This window comes from Pseudophryne corroboree, chromosome 3 (genome assembly GCF_028390025.1).
Source record: "Pseudophryne corroboree isolate aPseCor3 chromosome 3, aPseCor3.hap2, whole genome shotgun sequence".
In the NCBI taxonomy this organism is placed as follows: Eukaryota; Metazoa; Chordata; class Amphibia; order Anura; family Myobatrachidae; genus Pseudophryne; species Pseudophryne corroboree.
Window position 1 is genome coordinate 493,975,337 of NC_086446.1, and position 17,002 is coordinate 493,992,338.

Sequence of the window (17,002 nt, forward strand, 5' to 3'; positions counted from 1 at the left end):
TGTCGTTTTTTATGCATGGCTCATGGTCTATGTTCCACGGTGAAGTGGAAAGGCTGCAATGTCAAGAACCACCGGGTCACTCTCGCATTGACATCTTTATTTACTTACATCCACTTTAATTGTGCATGGGCCATTATCAGGATAAATTCTCTACTGAACAAATAATATCAGAGGACCTCCACAATGGCGAGGCATTACTGTTCAACAGACGCATACTTTTTCTCCCTAGGTGCGACTGAGATGCAGGATGGGTTTTCCTCTCCATTAACCATTTGAGAAAGCATCGGGCCTAAACCTGCTCCTGAGGCATCAGTCTGCTGGAAAAACCTTTTCCTGAAATCAGTTGCTTGTAGCACTGGCGTTGTGCGTAAGGCCAGCCACAGGTCCTCCTTTTGTGAGGTCTAAACTGGTCAGATACTTGCTTCCGTCAAAGTTCTCCGTCAGTTTATCTATCTATCTGTCTGTCTATCTATCTATCTATCTATCTATCTATCTATCTATCTATCTATCTATCTATCTATCTATCTTTCCATCTATCCATGGCATAGGGTAATTATTGAACTGGGAGACTTTATTCAAATGTCTAAAATCAGAGATTCTCAAACGCCAGGTTTTAGGTATATCCATGGCTCATCACAGATGGTTAAATCAAATTGACTGAGGTGCTAATTAAGGCACGTGTTGCAAAGCATGGATAAACTTAAAACCTGTACCATTGGGGTGCCTTGAGGACCGCGTTTGAGAACCTCTGTTTAAAATGATTACACAGGCAAATTGCCCCATTGATTATTGCGACTAGTACAATAGAGCTATTCCACTCGCAGATGTATTCCCTTACCAGTGGCGGATCTTGCCACGGGCAAGCGGTACTTTTGCCTGGGCGCCGCCTTCCGGAGGGCGCCGCACCAGGGCAAGATCCGCCACTGTGCCCCCCGCAGTGCCCCGCTGTGCCCCCCCCCCCCGCTTTGAAGGGAACCAGACGTATAGCGTCTAGTTTCCCTTCATTGAGAGGACCTTAGTTGTGCGGTGCGCGATGACGTCATCGTGCACCGCACAGCAAAGGTCCTCTCCATGAAGGGAAACTAGACGCTACGGCCTAGTTTCCCTTCATGTAGAGGACCTTTGCTGTGCGGTGCGCGATGACGTCATCGCGCACCGCACAGCATAGTGGCACAGACACTAGGGGTCATAATTGACCTCTAGTGTCTATGCTGTTCTATGGGAGAGACGTAATAACGTCTCTCCCATAGATCGAGGAGAGAAGAGGAGAAGAGCGGCGCCGCCGGCGGAGGAGGTCTGCAGCGGTCTGGATCAGGAACGGGGATGGTAAGTATACTTTTTTTTATTTTATTTTTTCTTTCAGCGTCGCTACAGGGGGCATAAATGGGGGCGTAACTGACCACGCCCCCATTTGAAGCTACGCCCCTATACTTATCCCGGGGCGCCACAAGACCAAGAACCGGCACTGTCATTTACAACCTAGCTGAATCAACTTCATATTTTACCACAGTCCATCTAGCCACGGATATACAGTAAAGTGTTGTTTAACTACTGAAACCAGGTATAGTTCCACAGGTTGAAAGAATGGACTACTGCCCGAGTGTCATAATCCATTTGTGGGTGGTAGACTGATGTGCACAGTGCCTTTATGCCAAGTATTTGACTTAACTTGTTCATCAGTTTTGACATGAAAGTACCTTTTTACTGCCCCACGTATTCCCAGCCAGTAGAACCTTAGCAACTCTTTCTAGGGTCTTTTCTTCACCCAAATGTCCCCCATAAAGATGTGTGTGTGTGTGTGTGTGTGTGTGTGTGTGTGTGTGTGTGTGTGTGTGTGTGTGTGCAGATTTCTAAAAAAAAAAGGAACGTGTACCTGCGGTATCAACAGTTGATCAGCATTTCTGCTGTGGGGTACACTGGGCTCCACAAGGAATGGACAATGGGGTGTAGGGTAGGATCTTGATCCGAGGCACCAACTGGCTCAATGCTTTGACTGTTCCCAGAATGCATAGCGCCGCCTCCTATATCAACCCGCCTCCCTGCACAGGATCTCAGTTTTGTAGTTGGTGCTGCAGTAGCAGGCACTAAACAGAGGGGCTGCTCCAGGCAGCCCTAAGAAGAGCTTTTTTTCTGAGGAAAAAAGTGAAGACTTCAAGGGCAGCAGCAGTATTACAGGTCAGTGGACATTCACGGCTGCAGCTCCGGCTCTCCCCAGCGGCGCTGTACACTCCCGAGCCCTGGTTACCGGGTAACTACAGCAGGAGGCTCCGGTTTTCTTCTTGTCAGGCACACACGACGGGGGCTCTCCGGGATCCGTGGCCGCGCTTCGGGAGGTGGTAAGTGGGCCCCGCTTGCGGGACCCGGTCTTTATCGCGATCCGGCGCGGTCAGTGGGAGGCGGGCCGCGCGCGCTGGTGGTGGACACTGTGGCAGTACAGGCAATCCCACTAGATCACCAGGGCATGGGACAGGTCAGGTTTTCTCTATAAACCGTTTTATTAGAGCCCGCAGTACCCGGTGGTTTTGCCAGCAGGGGGATAAAGCTTGGATCTGAAGCTCCTCCCCCAGCTCCAGGGCGCCATTTTCTGCAAATGTTCCCGCCCTGGAGCTGCATATCTGTCTCTCCTTCACTCCCTGGCAGTGTCTGCGGCGCCATTACCCCTCAGCTCATTGTTCCTGGGAATGCTTGGGCAAATCCTCCTATGTAAAGCCGCCTGGTTGTCAGTGCTGTGACTTTACAAGACACTTAAGTATTCTACCTGCCTTTTTTAGTCAGTGTTATTTAAGAAAGAGTGCATTTAGTCAGGGTTTATTAGTACAATTACCCTGTGATATACATCCAGTTCTTACTGTGTACTGTTATATCTATTGTTATATAGCTGTGTAAGCTAGTCCAGTGCAGTATTACAGTATTGTAATAACCTCTGCATTGTACAAACTGTGACTATTTGTGTGTGCATTTGATAGCTGAGTGGTGTCCATTTCGTGTCTTTCACTCAACTTGCTATCCCTATATTCTATAACCTGAGGGGGCTTGGTGCGTCAGATTTTATCTAATATAGGATTTTCACAAAGATATACTGTATTACGTATTTTTCTCTGTGATTTAGTCACCGTATCTCTCCTTTATTTCTGCTGGTGCTGACTACACTGCGCAGGGGTTTGGGCTAGAGGTATTGTGCTGCTGACAAATTGTACTGTGTTACCTGATACTGCAAGTTATATCATGTCTGCTTCTGAGGGTAACGGTTCTGGGGCTGTACACACTGCCGGTGTTGCTGATGCCGCATATACCTATGAGGAGAATATAGCAGCTTTGGGCTCCCAGTGGGACTGTGGCAACGGGGGCAAATAATGACCCATCGTGGGCCGCTTTTTCCACGCTTCTGCATACGTTAGTTCATAAACTAACAACCCCTATGGGACCCCCAATGTCGGTACAACCGTTTGTGGTCCCTGCAGCTAACCCGCCGTGGGCGGACGATTTATCTGCTCAAATAAAGAAGTTGAACCAGTCCCTGACTACTAAAAAGTCTGACCATCGCTCGCCTACGTCCAAGGGGTCCTCTAAGCGAGCGCTTGTCTCCTCACAATCCACTGCTGTCACTGACACCTCGTTGGATGAAGACGGCGCTTACACTGACCCCACAGGTTCTGACTCGGATACGGCTGAGGGGGAGGGTGGTTCACATGTGGATGTTCCTGATCTTTTGGAGGCTATTAAGTTAATTTTACAGATTACGGATGATCCCGAGCCATCCGTTCCTCCTAAGAAACCAGATAGGTTCAAGCATCAGAAGGTGATTAAACAAGTTTTACCTCACTCTGACTACCTAATTGATATACGTCAGGAACCCTGGGAAAACCCGGGTACGAAATTTGTGCCTCAAAAGAAGATGCTGGCTCGCTATCCCCTCGCGCCGGAGCTGTCTAAGAATTGGGAAACGCCTCCTCCAGTGGACTCACATGTGGCTAGGATGGTGGTTTCCTCAGCTCTACCGGTCACCACCTTCATGTCTCTAAAAGAGCCTACGGATAAACGCGTGGAGGGTTGTCTGAAAGCGATTTACACCATCGCGGGTGCTGCACAAAGGCCCACTATTGCAGCTACTTGGGCTGCAGAGGCCATTGAAGCATGGGCCTTGGAGTTAGATGCTGAAATCTCCTCTGACCATGCTAGACAATGCTTGTCTTATATTGTCACAGCTTCTCGTTATATTAAAGAGGCGGCTTCTGATGCCGGTATCTTGGCAGCCAAGGCCTCTACTACGTCAGTTCTGGCTCGCCGGATATTGTGGCTGAGATCCTGGTCTGTGGATCTCGACTCTAGAAAAACCCTGGAGGTACTCCCTTTTAAGGGAGATATTCTGTTTGGGGAGGACTTAAATAAGATTGTGGCTGACTTGGCTACTGCCAAACCTGCCTGTCTGCCAAGTACTGCTCCTTCTATGTCGAAGGCTAAAGGTACTTCCTTTCGCCCCTTTCGTCCTTCTTCAGGTAAAGCAAAAGGTCAGGCGTACAACAAACAGGCCCGCACTTCCAAACCTAGTAAGCCTAAGCCCAAAAGAGCCTAGGCGGCCCGTCAGCCAGCTTCCAAGACAGATAAGCCTGCCGCATGACGGGGCGGGCCTCCCTCTGGGGGATCCTGGGGTGGGGGGCCGGCTTCTAGAGTATACCCAGGAATTGTTGAAGACCACTTCAGATGCCTGGGTACGGGAAGTCGTCACTCGAGGCTTCAAAAACCGACCCCCTCATCGATTTTGCCAGACAGATGTCCCGTTGGACAAGACAAAGGCAAATACTCTACATTCGGTGGTACAGGCCCTCCTGGAAACAGGAGTCGTAGTACAGGTGCCTCTTGCGCAGAGGGGCCGGGGGTACTATTCTCCGCGGTTTCTAGTCCCAAAACCGAATGGGTCCTTCCGGCCCATTCTCAACCTCAAGGCATTGAACAGGTTTGTGACGGTTTCCAAGTTCCGGATGGAACCCTTCGCTCTATAGTTCTGGCCTTGGAACCAGGGGACTTCGTGGTCTCCCTGGATATACAGGATGCTTACCTGCATATTCCTATAGCAGTGTCTCATCAGCAATACCTGATATTTGCAATTGGCAACCTCCATTACCAGTTTCGGGCGTTACCTTTTGGTTTAACAACGGCTCCGCGAGTCTTTACAAAAGTCATGGCGGTGCTGACGGTGGTACTCCGTCGTCAAGGAGTCAGGATACTGCCGTATTTGGACGACTTGTTAATCCTGGCAAATTCCCCAGAACTTCTCCTGTGTCATCTAGATGTGATGGTCCGGTTTCTGCAAGCCCACGGGTGGCCCATCAACTGGAAGAAGTCATCCCTGATCCCTGCTCAGAGCATGGTGCATCTGGGAGCACTATTGGACACTCACAACCAGCGGTTGTTCCTGTCTCAGGAGAAAGTCCTAAAACTTCAGGACAGGATTCGTTGCTTCCTATCTCGTCCGCAAGTGTCGATACATTCGGCGATGTAGGTGCTGGGCCTCATGGTGTCAGCATTCGACATGGTGGAGTACGCTCAATTTCACTCTCGCCCTCTTCAGAGGCTGATTCTAGCCAAATGGGAGGGCCTGCCTCTCCGGATCAGGTCTCAAATGATCTCATTGACTCCGGAGGTCCGTCTGTCGCTGCTCTGGTTGCTCCGGGACCAACAACTGTGCAGGGGCCGTCCGTTCTGGATATCTGACTGGGTCCTGTTGACGACAGATGCCAGTCTAAGAGGTTGGGGTGCGGTGCTGGAGCAACACTCCCTTCAGGGGCGGTGAACCAAGGAGGAGTCCCTCCCCTCGATCAATATTCTGGAGTTGCGGGCGGTCTTCAGTGCCTTGAACCTAGCCCAGCATTTAATTCAGAACCGTCCTGTTCAAGTACAGTTGGACAATGCCACCACAGTGGCTTACATAAATCATCAGGGCGGCACTCGAAGCCGCCAAGCAATGAAGGAAGTCTCACGGATTCTACAGTGGGCAGAACGCCATCTACCGGCCATATCGGCAATATTCATTCCGGGAGTCCTGAATTGGGAAGCGGACTTTCTCAGTCGTCAGGACGTGCATGCCGGCGAGTGGTGCCTCCATCCAGAAGTGTTTCAACTCCTAGTGGAAAGGTGGGGCCTTCCAGACGTAGATCTGATGGCGTCTCGACACAATCACAAGGTTCCGGTCTTCGGAGCAAGGACAAGGGATCCTCAAGCATCATTCGTGGATGCGCTGGCAGTACCGTGGAGGTTTTGGCTGCCGTACGTGTTCCCTCCGGTGTCACTCCTGCCCAGGGTAATTCGGAAGTTCAAGCAAGAAAAAGGAATTCTGCTTCTCATAGCTCCAGCGTGGCCCAGCACTGGTTCTCAGACCTGCAGGGCCTATCGTCAGAGCGTCTAATTCTACTTCCACAACGCCCAGACCTCCTCGTTCAGGGCCCCTGTGTCTACCAGGACCTAGCCCGGCTGTCTTTGACGGCGTGGCTCTTGAAGCTTCCGTCTTAAGGGCTAAAGGGTTTTCTGAGGCAGTCATTCAAACTATGTTGCGGGCCCGGAAACCGGCTTCGGCTCGGATTTACTATAGGGTCTGGCATTCTTACTTTGTTTGGTGCGCATCTAACGATTATGACGCTTCCAAGTTTAGTATAGCCAAGTTGTTGGCTTTTCTTCAGCAAGGCCTGGACTTAGGCCTGCGTCTGGCCTCCCTCAAGGTTCAAATATCTGCCTTGTCGGTGTGGTTTCAGAGAAAAATTGTGACCTTACCTGATGTGCATACCTTTACCCAGGGCGTGCTGCGTATCCAACCTCCCTATGTCCCACCTGTGGCTCCTTGGGACTTGTCGGTGGTTTTGGAGGCGTTACAAGAGTCTCCGTTTGAACCTCTTGGTTCAGCTGACCTTAAGTGGCTTTCCCTTAAGGTGGTGTTTCTGCTGGCTATTGCTTCAGCTAGAAGAGTGTCGGATTTGGGTGCCTTGTCCTGTAGTTCCCAATATCTGATATTTCACCGTGACCGGGCGGTTCTTAGGACTCGTCCCGGATATCTACCTAAGGTGGTTTCTTCGTTCCACCTTAATCAGGAGATTGTAGTTCCGGCACTTGTTTCTCCTGATCTGTCTCCCAAAGAGCGGCCTTTGGATGTGGTGCGGGCTCTCTGTATCTATGTGAAGAGAACTGCTCCTATTAGGAAATCTGATTCTCTTTTTGTTGTGTTTGGGTTTCACAAACGTGGCTGGCCTGCTCACAAGCAAACTCTGGCAAGATGGATTAGAATGGTGATTGCACATGCTTATGTGAAGGCTGGTCTCTCTGCTCCTGATCACATTAAGGCCCATTCTACTCGGTCTGTTGGACCTTCTTGGGCGGTCCAACGTGGTGCGACCCTTGAACAATTGTGCAAGGAGGCTACGTGGTCCTCTGTGAACACATTCATAAGGTTCTATGCGTTCGATACTGCTGCTTCCCAGGATGCTTCCTTTGGACGCCGGGTTCTTGTGCCCGCTACAGTGCATCCCCTCCCATAAGGAACTGCTTTAGGACATCCCCATTGTCCATTCCTTGTGGAGCCCAGTGTACCCCGCAGCAGAAAACGAGTTTTATGGTAAGAACTTACCCTTGTTAAAACTCTTTCTGCGAGGTACACTGGGCTCCACAAGGCACCCACCCTGACGCACTTAGTTTCTTTGGGTTGGTATGGCATTAGCCGCTGACACGTCTCCTGTCGTGAGAATGCGGTGTTGTGGCTGCTAACCGTTGTCGTCTCTTTTCCTGCTACTGCATTGGACTGTTTAACTAAAAACTGAGATCCTGTGCAGGGAGGCGGGGTGATATAGGAGGCGGCGCTATGCATTCTGGGAACAGTCAAAGCTTTGAGCCTCTTGGTGCCTCGGATCAAGATCCTACTCTACACCCCATTGTCCATTCCTTGTGGAGCCCAGTGTACCTCGCAGAAAGAGTTTTAACAAGGGTAAGTTCTTACCATAAAACTCGTCTTTTCCCTTGAACAGCCCCCGCTCTAAACAAAAAATTCCCTTTAATAGAAAAAATATGTTACACCTTTTACTTGCCTGGAAACTTTCAGTACACCATTACGTTCAGCAATGGTTTTAAATGCATTTTATAGGGTAGCATCATGTAGGTGATCCCTAGCAAATTCTTGTAGCAAAATTAGTATAGTAATTGGGGACCAGTTCTCAGCTTCATCTGCCGGCACCAAAATTTCCTCAACAGTGTCTCTAGCCAATGTTTGCTTCTCTTGTCTTCTTGGGCAAGACTTTGTATGAGTAGCAGTCATTGACCTGCATCCATAATTTATAAACAACGGTTCTGTTGACTCTCTTCCTGACTCCAGTGAGAGTTGGGTTACTTTACGGTTGGACATTCGGCCCTTGTATCTGTTGCCGACATGTCCAGGCGGATCTGGTCAGCAATAACCTTCTGTAACAACAGTCTAACTCCAGGGTAAGGGCTATAGTATCTTAGCTGTGATGCTATGGCTGCCACTACCTTAACTGTTTGACTTTTTAGCATTAGTGATAGGCAAACCCACTCTAATTCCTCTGTAGTTCCATGAATGCATACTACTGGTGCAGCAACTAGGAAAGGTGGGACCCAGCTTAGCCACTGTACAGTCCATGGGTTCTTGACAGCTTGGACACTCAGCACAGAAATGCCCGGATTTGCCACATTCAAAACATTACTGACTCTGCTGTCGGAATGTCGACCAGTTTTGGATTCCCCTCTGGAGCCTTAGATGTGTTGCAGTGCTGAATATTGGTCTTTTGCCGTAGCCAAGTCCTCATAAGTCTGGGGAACTGCTTGCAGCACCCACCTCTGTAGGCTCCTGTCAAGCCCACAGATACAGTGGTCAATGGCTAAAATCATACCGCCAGATTAATTGGTTTCTGGCTGCAACCAGATGAACGACCTGCTTCACCCATGATTAAACGCCAATCATGGAAGCGCTGAGCTTTCCCTGGTCATGTCTCTTATATCTGGGCCAAAATCTTAGGGCCTTATTCAGGTTTGTAAGTAAACCTCACTTACAAAGCACTCACCCACTCCTCTCCCATCTACATCTCTGACCTTATCTCCCTTTACACTCCCACCCAACCTCTTTGTTCTGCTAATGCACGCCGACTCTCCTACCTGCGAATTACTCCCTCCCACTCCTACCTCCAAGATTTTTCACGTGCTGCACTACTTCTCTGGAATTCCCTACCTCTCCCCCTCAGATTCTCCACCTCTCTACAAAACTTCAAACGGGCTCTCAAGACCCACTTCTTCACCAAACTCAGCCAAATATCATTCTAACCCTCTGTTCTACGCTATGTACCCCATCTGTGTCACCCCTGTCTGTCTACCCCTCCTCTTTAGAATGTAAGCTCTCACGAGCAGGGCCCTCTTCCCTCATGTGCTTATCCTTTCTTACTTTAATAATCTACAACTGCACCAAATCCAGCAGTCTTCTGCCACCTGATACTTATTTCAGTGTCATCTGCTGATGTAGCTATGTTTATTTACCCTGTACTTGTCCTATATTGTCATCAATTGTAAGTTGCTGTTTTCCTGTTTGATTATTTGTTTATGTACTCTGTAATTGGGTGCTGTGGAACCCTTGTGGCGCCATATAAATAAAGGATAATAATAATAAACCACAAAAGCACACATTTGGGCAAAACCATGTTGCAGTGCAGGTAGGGCAGATGTAACCTGTGCAGAGAGAGTTAGATTTGGGTGTGATGTGTTCAACCTGAAATCTAAATTGTAGTGTAAAAATAAAGCAGCCAGTATTTACCATGCACAGAAACAATACAGTGGTGCTTGAACGTTTGTGAACCCTTCAAAGTTTTCTATATTTCTGCTGAAGATCCCAGGTGTACACCAAAAGAAAAAAGGGGGGGCGGAGTCCTGACCTGTTTTGTCATGAACATGTGACTTTCTCAAAGGCATCTCCAGATTTTTTTTCCTGGATTAAAAATACAATAAGAAACATGATAAGAACAGATTGGAACCTTACTAGACATTTAGGAGGGCATCCTATTACCCGTGGTAATTTACCGCATGGCAAAAACTGGCTTTTTTTAATCCAATTAAAGTCCGTTTTCATTGTGTGGTAATTACCCTATACCGTACAGAAACACATAGGGGGCCAAATGTAATAGAGTGAGAGTTTCAGAAAGTGAGAGATTTGGTAAGGTTTTCAGGTTTTATTTTTAAAGTGGCAATCATTTACACTGCAAAACTAGGTTGATCTTGCTGTGTAAATGATTGCCACTTTAAAAAACACTGCAAAACCTTACCAAATCTCTCACTATTTGAAGCTCTCATTCTATTACATTTGGCCCAGGTTCTACAAAAAGCCACGGACCTGTGTGTTTCTGCGGCAGTGATCACGGCTTTGAAGAACACTTATTGGGGATTTCGTTTCACCTGCCTTAGGTAGGCAGAACAAAACCCCTGGTAAGTACCGAGAGTTCGGGCTAATAGGATATCCCCGGGCGAGCCAATTGGCTGCGGTTGATTAACGCAGTTAATTGGATGCCGCACTTATTTTTGCATTTTACCTTAAGTTTTTGCAAGGAAAAAATAACTTTCACAGTTAAAATACTATTCCATGGAAGTAGGGCAATTTGTCATGTTCAGATGCATGATGTCCACTTAAGTGGAAATGTGTATAACGTCTTTAGTTTTATAGTTCAGAAAAACAAGAGCCCGGAAGACTGATAAAAGACATTTTAAACAAAATCTTGCATTATGTTATAATAATTCATGCATGAAAGGGTTAAGGGGCCAGAAACCAGACTTGAGCTTTCAGCAGGAAAAACACATTTTTTTTTTCTTTTAACACATTCTCTGCTGTACCAGTTTTCATAAACACTTGTTGTGGTTTAAAGAAAGAATTCAACAACATTACAACGCAATATTTCACTCCAAGGACAGTGTCCACACGACTTATAATTTAGCAAATTCTGCCTCACTTCCTTTTCACATATGCAGGAAAATGTTATGTTTGAAACAGCACTTCACAGAAAACTTTGTGATTATGGTTGCAAGACTCACCACTCTGGATCTGTTGGCTGGGTGGACAGCAGGAACTGGCTGTCCTTTAAAATCCCAATGATGACACCACTTGTGGCAAACACAGTAATAGTTTATGCCTACACAGTTCTTCCTGGACAAGGGTTCTGGCGTTTATTAAGATGTCAGGATGTTTTCTGTTGGCGCAAGTCTCTGCATCCAGCTATCGCACCACCAAAATGTATTCCTGCGACCCTGACACTGACTAGACACTTGTCACCTCTCTAGTCACCGACCAACTAACTCTACATCAGTCACCCCGGCTCAAACACAAGACCAGCTAGTTATACCTCAAGCACCCACTAGCTAAATAATCATACCCATGTGGTCCACCTGTGAATCTGTGCTATGTGTGCCGAAGAATGTGAAGGTTTAACCCTGTCTGTAGCATAAACCTGCAGACTCTCAGGGGAAGCCTTGTCTCTCCTGTAACAGTCTGTGGCAAACTACCCTTTTTTGCCACAGGATACTGTATATTTCTCTAACGTCCTAAGTGGATGCTGGGGACTCCGTAAGGACCATGGGGATTAGCGGCTCCGCAGGAGACTGGGCACATCTAAAGAAAGCTTTAGGACTAGCTGGTGTGCACTGGCTCCTCCCCCTATGACCCTCCTCCAAGCCTCAGTTAGATTTCTGTGCCCGAACGAGAAGGGTGCAATCTAGGTGGCTCTCCTGAGCTGCTTAGTAAAAAGCGCTCACACGCTGGTAAGAACAAGGGCTCTACCCTCTCCTGAGATGGCCGCCCTTAAGGATCCTGCTGATAGAAAGCAGGAGGATATCCTAAAATGTATTACACACATACTGGTGTTATACTGCGACCAGCAATCGCCTCAGCCTGGATGTGCAGTGCTGGGTTGGCGTGGTCGGATTCCCTGACTGAAAATATTGTTACCCTAGATAGGGACAGTATATTATTGCCTATAGAGCATTTTAAAGATGCATTTCTATGTATGCGTGATGCACAGCGGAATATTTGCCGACTGGCATCAAGTCTAAGTGCGTTGTCCATTTCTACCAGTAGAGGGTTATGGACACGTCAGTGGTCAGGTGATGCGTATTCCAAACGGCATTTGGAAGTATTGCCTTATTAAGGGGAGGAGTTATTTGGGGTCGGTCTTTCAGACCTGGTGGCCACGGCAACAGCTGGGAAATCCACGTTTGTACCCCAGGTCGCCTCTCATCATGAGAAGACGCCGTATTATCAGGCGCAGTCTTTTCGTGGACAAGCGGGCAAAAGGTTCCTCTTTTCTGCCCTGTGACAGAGGGAGAGGGAAAAGGCTGCAGAAATCAGCCAGTTCCCAGGAACAGAAACCCTCTCCCGCCTCTGCCAAGCCCTCAGTATGACGCTGGGGCTTTACAAGCAGAATCAGGCACGGTGGGGGGCCCGTCTCAATGAATTTCAGCGCGCAGTGGGCTCACTCGCAAGTAGACCCCTGGATCCTTCAGGTGATACTCAGGGGTACAAATTAGAATTCGAGACGTCTCCCCCTCGCCGTTTCCTAAAGTCGGCTTTACCGATGTCTCCTTCTGACAGGGAGATAGTTTTGGAAGCCATTCACAAGCTGTATTCCCAGCAGGTGATAATCAAGGTACCCCTCCTGCAACAGGGAACGGGGTATTATTCCACACTGTTGTGGTACCAAAGCCGGACGGCTTGGTGAGACCGATTATAAATCTTAAATCTTTGAACACTTACATACAGAGGTTCAAATTCAAGATTGAGTCACTCAGAGCAGTGATTGCGAACCTGGAAGAAGGGGACTACATGATGTCTCGGGACATCAAGGATGCTTACCTTCATGTAAAAAAATGTACCCTTCTCATCAAGGGTACCTCAGGTTTATGGTACAGAACTGTCACTATCAGTTCAGACGCTGCCATATGGATGGTCCACGGCACCCCGGGTCTTTACCAAGGTAATGGCTGAAATGATGATATTCCTTCGAAGGAAGGGAATATTAGTTATCCCTTACTTGGACGATTCCCTGATAATGGTAAGATCCAGGGAACAGTTGGAGGTCGGTGTAGCACTATCTCAGGTAGTGTTGCGGCAGCACGATTGGATTCTCAATATTCCAAAATCACAGCTGGTTCCGACGACTTGTCTTCTGTTCCTAGGGATGATCCTGGACACAGTCCAGAAAAAGGTGTTTCTCCCGGAGGAGAAAGCCAGGGAGTTATCCGAGATAGTCAGGTACCTCCTAAAACCGAGCCAAGTCTCAGTGCATCAATGCACAAGGGTTCTGGGTATAATGGTGGCTTCCTAAGAAGCAATCCCATTCGGCAGATTCCACGCAAGAACTTTCCAGTGGGACCTGCTGGACAAATGGTCCGGGTCGCATCTTCAGATGCATCAGCGGATAACCCTGTCACCAAGGACAAGGGTGTCCCTCCTGTGGTGGTTGCAGAGTGCTCACCTTCTAGAGGGCCGCAGATTCGGCATTCAGGACTGGGTCCTGGTGACCACGGATGCCAGCCTGCGAGGCTGGGGAGCAGTCACACAGGGAAGGAATATCCAGGGCTTATAGTCTAGCCTGGAGACGTCACTTCACATAAATATCCTGAAGCTAAGGGCCATTTACAATGCTCTAAGCTTAGCAAGACCTCTGCTTCAAGGTCAGCCGGTGTTGATCCAGTCGGACAACATCACGGCAGTCACCCACGTAAACAAACAAGGGTGTCACAAGAAGCAGGAGGGCAATGGCAGAAGCTGCAAGGATTCTTCGCTGGGCGGAAAACCATGTGATAGCACTGTCAGCAGTATTCATTCCGGGAGTGGACAACTGGGAAGCAGACTTCCTCAACACGACCTCCACCCGGGAGAGTGGGGACTTCACCCAGAAGTCTTCCACATGATTATAAACCGATGGGAAAAACTCGACAGGTATTGCGCCAGGTCAAGGGACCCTCAGGAAATAGCTGTAGACGCTCTGGTAACACCGTGGGTGTACCAGTCAGTGTATGTGTTCCCTCCTCTGCCTCTCATACCCAAGGTACTGAGATTGATAAGATGGAGAGGAGTAAGCACTATATTCGTGGCTCCGGATTGGCCAAGAAGAAATTGGTAACCGGAACTTCAAGAGATGCTCACGGAGGATCCGTGGCCTCTACCTCTAAGAAGGGACCTGCTCCAGCATGGACCCTGTCTGTTCCAAGACTTACCGCGGCTGCGTTTGACGGCATGGCGGTTGAACGCCGGATCCTGAAGGAAAAAAGGCATTCCGGATGAAGTCATCCCTATCCTGATCAAAGCCAAGAAGGATGTAACCGCAAAACATTATCACCGCATTTGGCGAAAATATGTTGCGTGGTGCGAGGCCAGTAAGGCCCGACGGAGGAAATTCAACTGGGTCGATTCCTACATTTCCTGCAAACAGGAGTGTATATGGGCCTGAAATTGGGGTCCATTAAGGTTCAAATTTCGTCCCTGTCAATTTTCTTCCAAAAAGAACTAGCTTCAGTCCCTGAAGTTCAGACGTTTGTAAAAGGGGTACTGCATATACAGCCTCCTTTTGTGCCTCCAGTGGCACTTTGGGATCTCAATGTAGGTTTTGGGTTCCAAAAGTCACATTGGGTTGAACCACTTAAATCTGTGGAGTTAAAATATCTCACATGGAAAGTGGTCATGCTGTTGGCCCTGGCGGGGCCAGGCGCGTGTCAGAATTGGCGGCTTTATCCTGTAAAAGCCCTTATCTGATTTTCCATTCGGACAGGGGGAATTGAGGACTCGTCCTCAGTTTCTCCCTAAGGTGGTTTCAGCGTTTCACCTGAACCAACCTATTGTGGTGCCTGCGGCTACTAGGGACTTGGAGGACTCCAAGTTGCTAGATGTTGTCAGGGGCCCTGAAAATATCCAGGACGGCTGGAGTCAGGAAAACTGACTCGCTGTTTATCCTGTATGCACCCAACAAGCTGGGTGCTCCTGCTTCTAAGCAGACTATTGCTCGTTGGATTTGTAGTACAATTCAGCTTGCACATTCTGTGGCAGGCCTGCCACAGCCAAAAAATCTGTAAATGCCCACTCCACAAGGAAGGTGGGCTCATCTTGGGCGGTTGCCCGAGGGGTCTCGGCTTTACAACTTTGCCGAGCAGCTACTTGGTCAGGAGCAAATACGTTTGTAAAATTCTACAAAATTGATACCCTGGCTGAGGAGGACCTGGAGTTTCTCTCAATTGGTGCTGCAGAGTCATCCGCACTCTCCCGCCCGTTTGGGAGCTTTGGTATAATCCCCATGGTCCTTACGGAGTCCCCAGCATCCACTTAGGACGTTAGAGAAAATAAGAATTTACTTACCGATAATTCTATTTCTCGTAGTCCGTAGTGGATGCTGGGCGCCCATCCCAAGTGCGGATTGTCTGCAATACTGGTACATAGTTATTGTTACCAAAAAGATCGGGTTATTGCTGTAGTGAGCCATCTTTTCTAGAGGCTCCTCTGTTATCATGCTGTTAACTGGGTTCAGATCACAAGTTATACGGTGTGATTGGTGTGGCTGGTATGAGTCTTACCCGGGATTCAAGATCCTTCCTTATTGTGTACGCTCGTCCGGGCACAGTATCCTAACTGAGGCTTGGAGGAGGGTCATAGGGGGAGGAGCCAGTGCACACCAGCTAGTCCTAAAGCTTTCTTTAGATGTGCCCAGTCTCCTGCGGAGCCGCTAATCCCCATGGTCCTTACAGAGTCCCCAGCATCCACTACGGACTACGAGAAATACAATTATCGGTAAGTAAATTCTTATTTAAAGCCATAAACTGTAGGATTAGTGCTTTTATAGGTTGCAGAAACCTTAGGTGACTTCTAATATCTGTAATACGCGACAGCAGTTGTTGCATTCTTCCTTCTGATACACACAAATTGTTAAAAAACATGAACTAGCATAACTCACCATTTAAACAGATATTATTTACAAGATTTTATTGTTTTATATGATTATGTATTATTTGCTGTGATGAGTTTTTAGAATGTTTAATGTGTAAGCATATACTCATAATAAAACTAAAACTGTAAAATTTTTGTTACATGTTTAGACAGCGTTGCTTAAATTTGATGCTCTTCGGTACAATGCCAATTTTACTTTTCTTAAGTAAATATTTATTTTTGTAAGGTAAAAAATATGTGTATCGCACCTACTCTCTCAGCCTGTTTATTTGACTACACACATGTAGCATTTTTCATAAACTTTCTTTCAGGATATCCACAGATCAATAAAAATATGCCCCTGGTCGCCGGGAACCTGAACTGGGCTAAAGAGCTGAGAGAGCGCCTGCAGATTAATTACAGCAACTTCTACCACATTACACACCCGTAAGTCTCGCTGCTTTCGTTGTCCCATTGTGACATGTGTATGTCTTACATTATGGCAGACTCTTTAGGCCCCACGCATGTGCTTTTCTCATAAAGTTCTGTTGAATTGCTTGTGTTATCTGCAATTGTCACTTGACATTTTCTAAAAATTAAAGTAGATAAATACATAAAAGATTTTGTAACTTAATGCTTCTTTTCAAAGTTGCATGGAATCTGATGAAGGCAAAAGAATGAAGCTGAAGTATGAAGAGATGATGGCTCTATTGGATAAGTAAGTACCATGTTTTACATCATTGTACGTTTCTAAATTTGAGGCTGGTAGTCCAATCAAAGAAGACTTGCTCTGAATTACTGTGTTGCTAAGCCAACCATTGCCACCAAAATCAAGATTTCTGCTAGAAGCAACCATTTTTGGGGGAATAACTCTGACAGGCAAATGCCAAGTAATACAGTGATAGCAGTTCCCAGGCCATCCCTGAAAAAATTGTTTTATTATATACAGTATATAGATACACAAACACATACATACATACATACGTCTCCAGTATGATTTGTCGAGATTCACAAAGCCAACACCGGAATGTCGACATAATGTCGACATGCTCATTAGGTTGACAA

At 47.5% G+C, this 17,002-nt stretch overlaps 1 protein-coding gene across 5 annotated transcripts in view; it reads left to right on the forward strand.

Annotated features, from left to right (window-relative positions):
- The window catches only part of DNAH9 (dynein axonemal heavy chain 9), a 1,014,643-nt gene that overhangs the window by 294,882 nt on the left and 702,759 nt on the right, over positions 1-17,002 (forward strand). For all 5 annotated transcript variants that reach the window (XM_063960955.1, XM_063960958.1, XM_063960957.1 and 2 more), the window contains exons 11-12: positions 16,270-16,384; positions 16,587-16,655. In XM_063960955.1, coding sequence (XP_063817025.1) covers positions 16,270-16,384; positions 16,587-16,655 — 184 coding nt within the window. The remainder of the gene's footprint in view (positions 1-16,269; positions 16,385-16,586; positions 16,656-17,002) is intronic.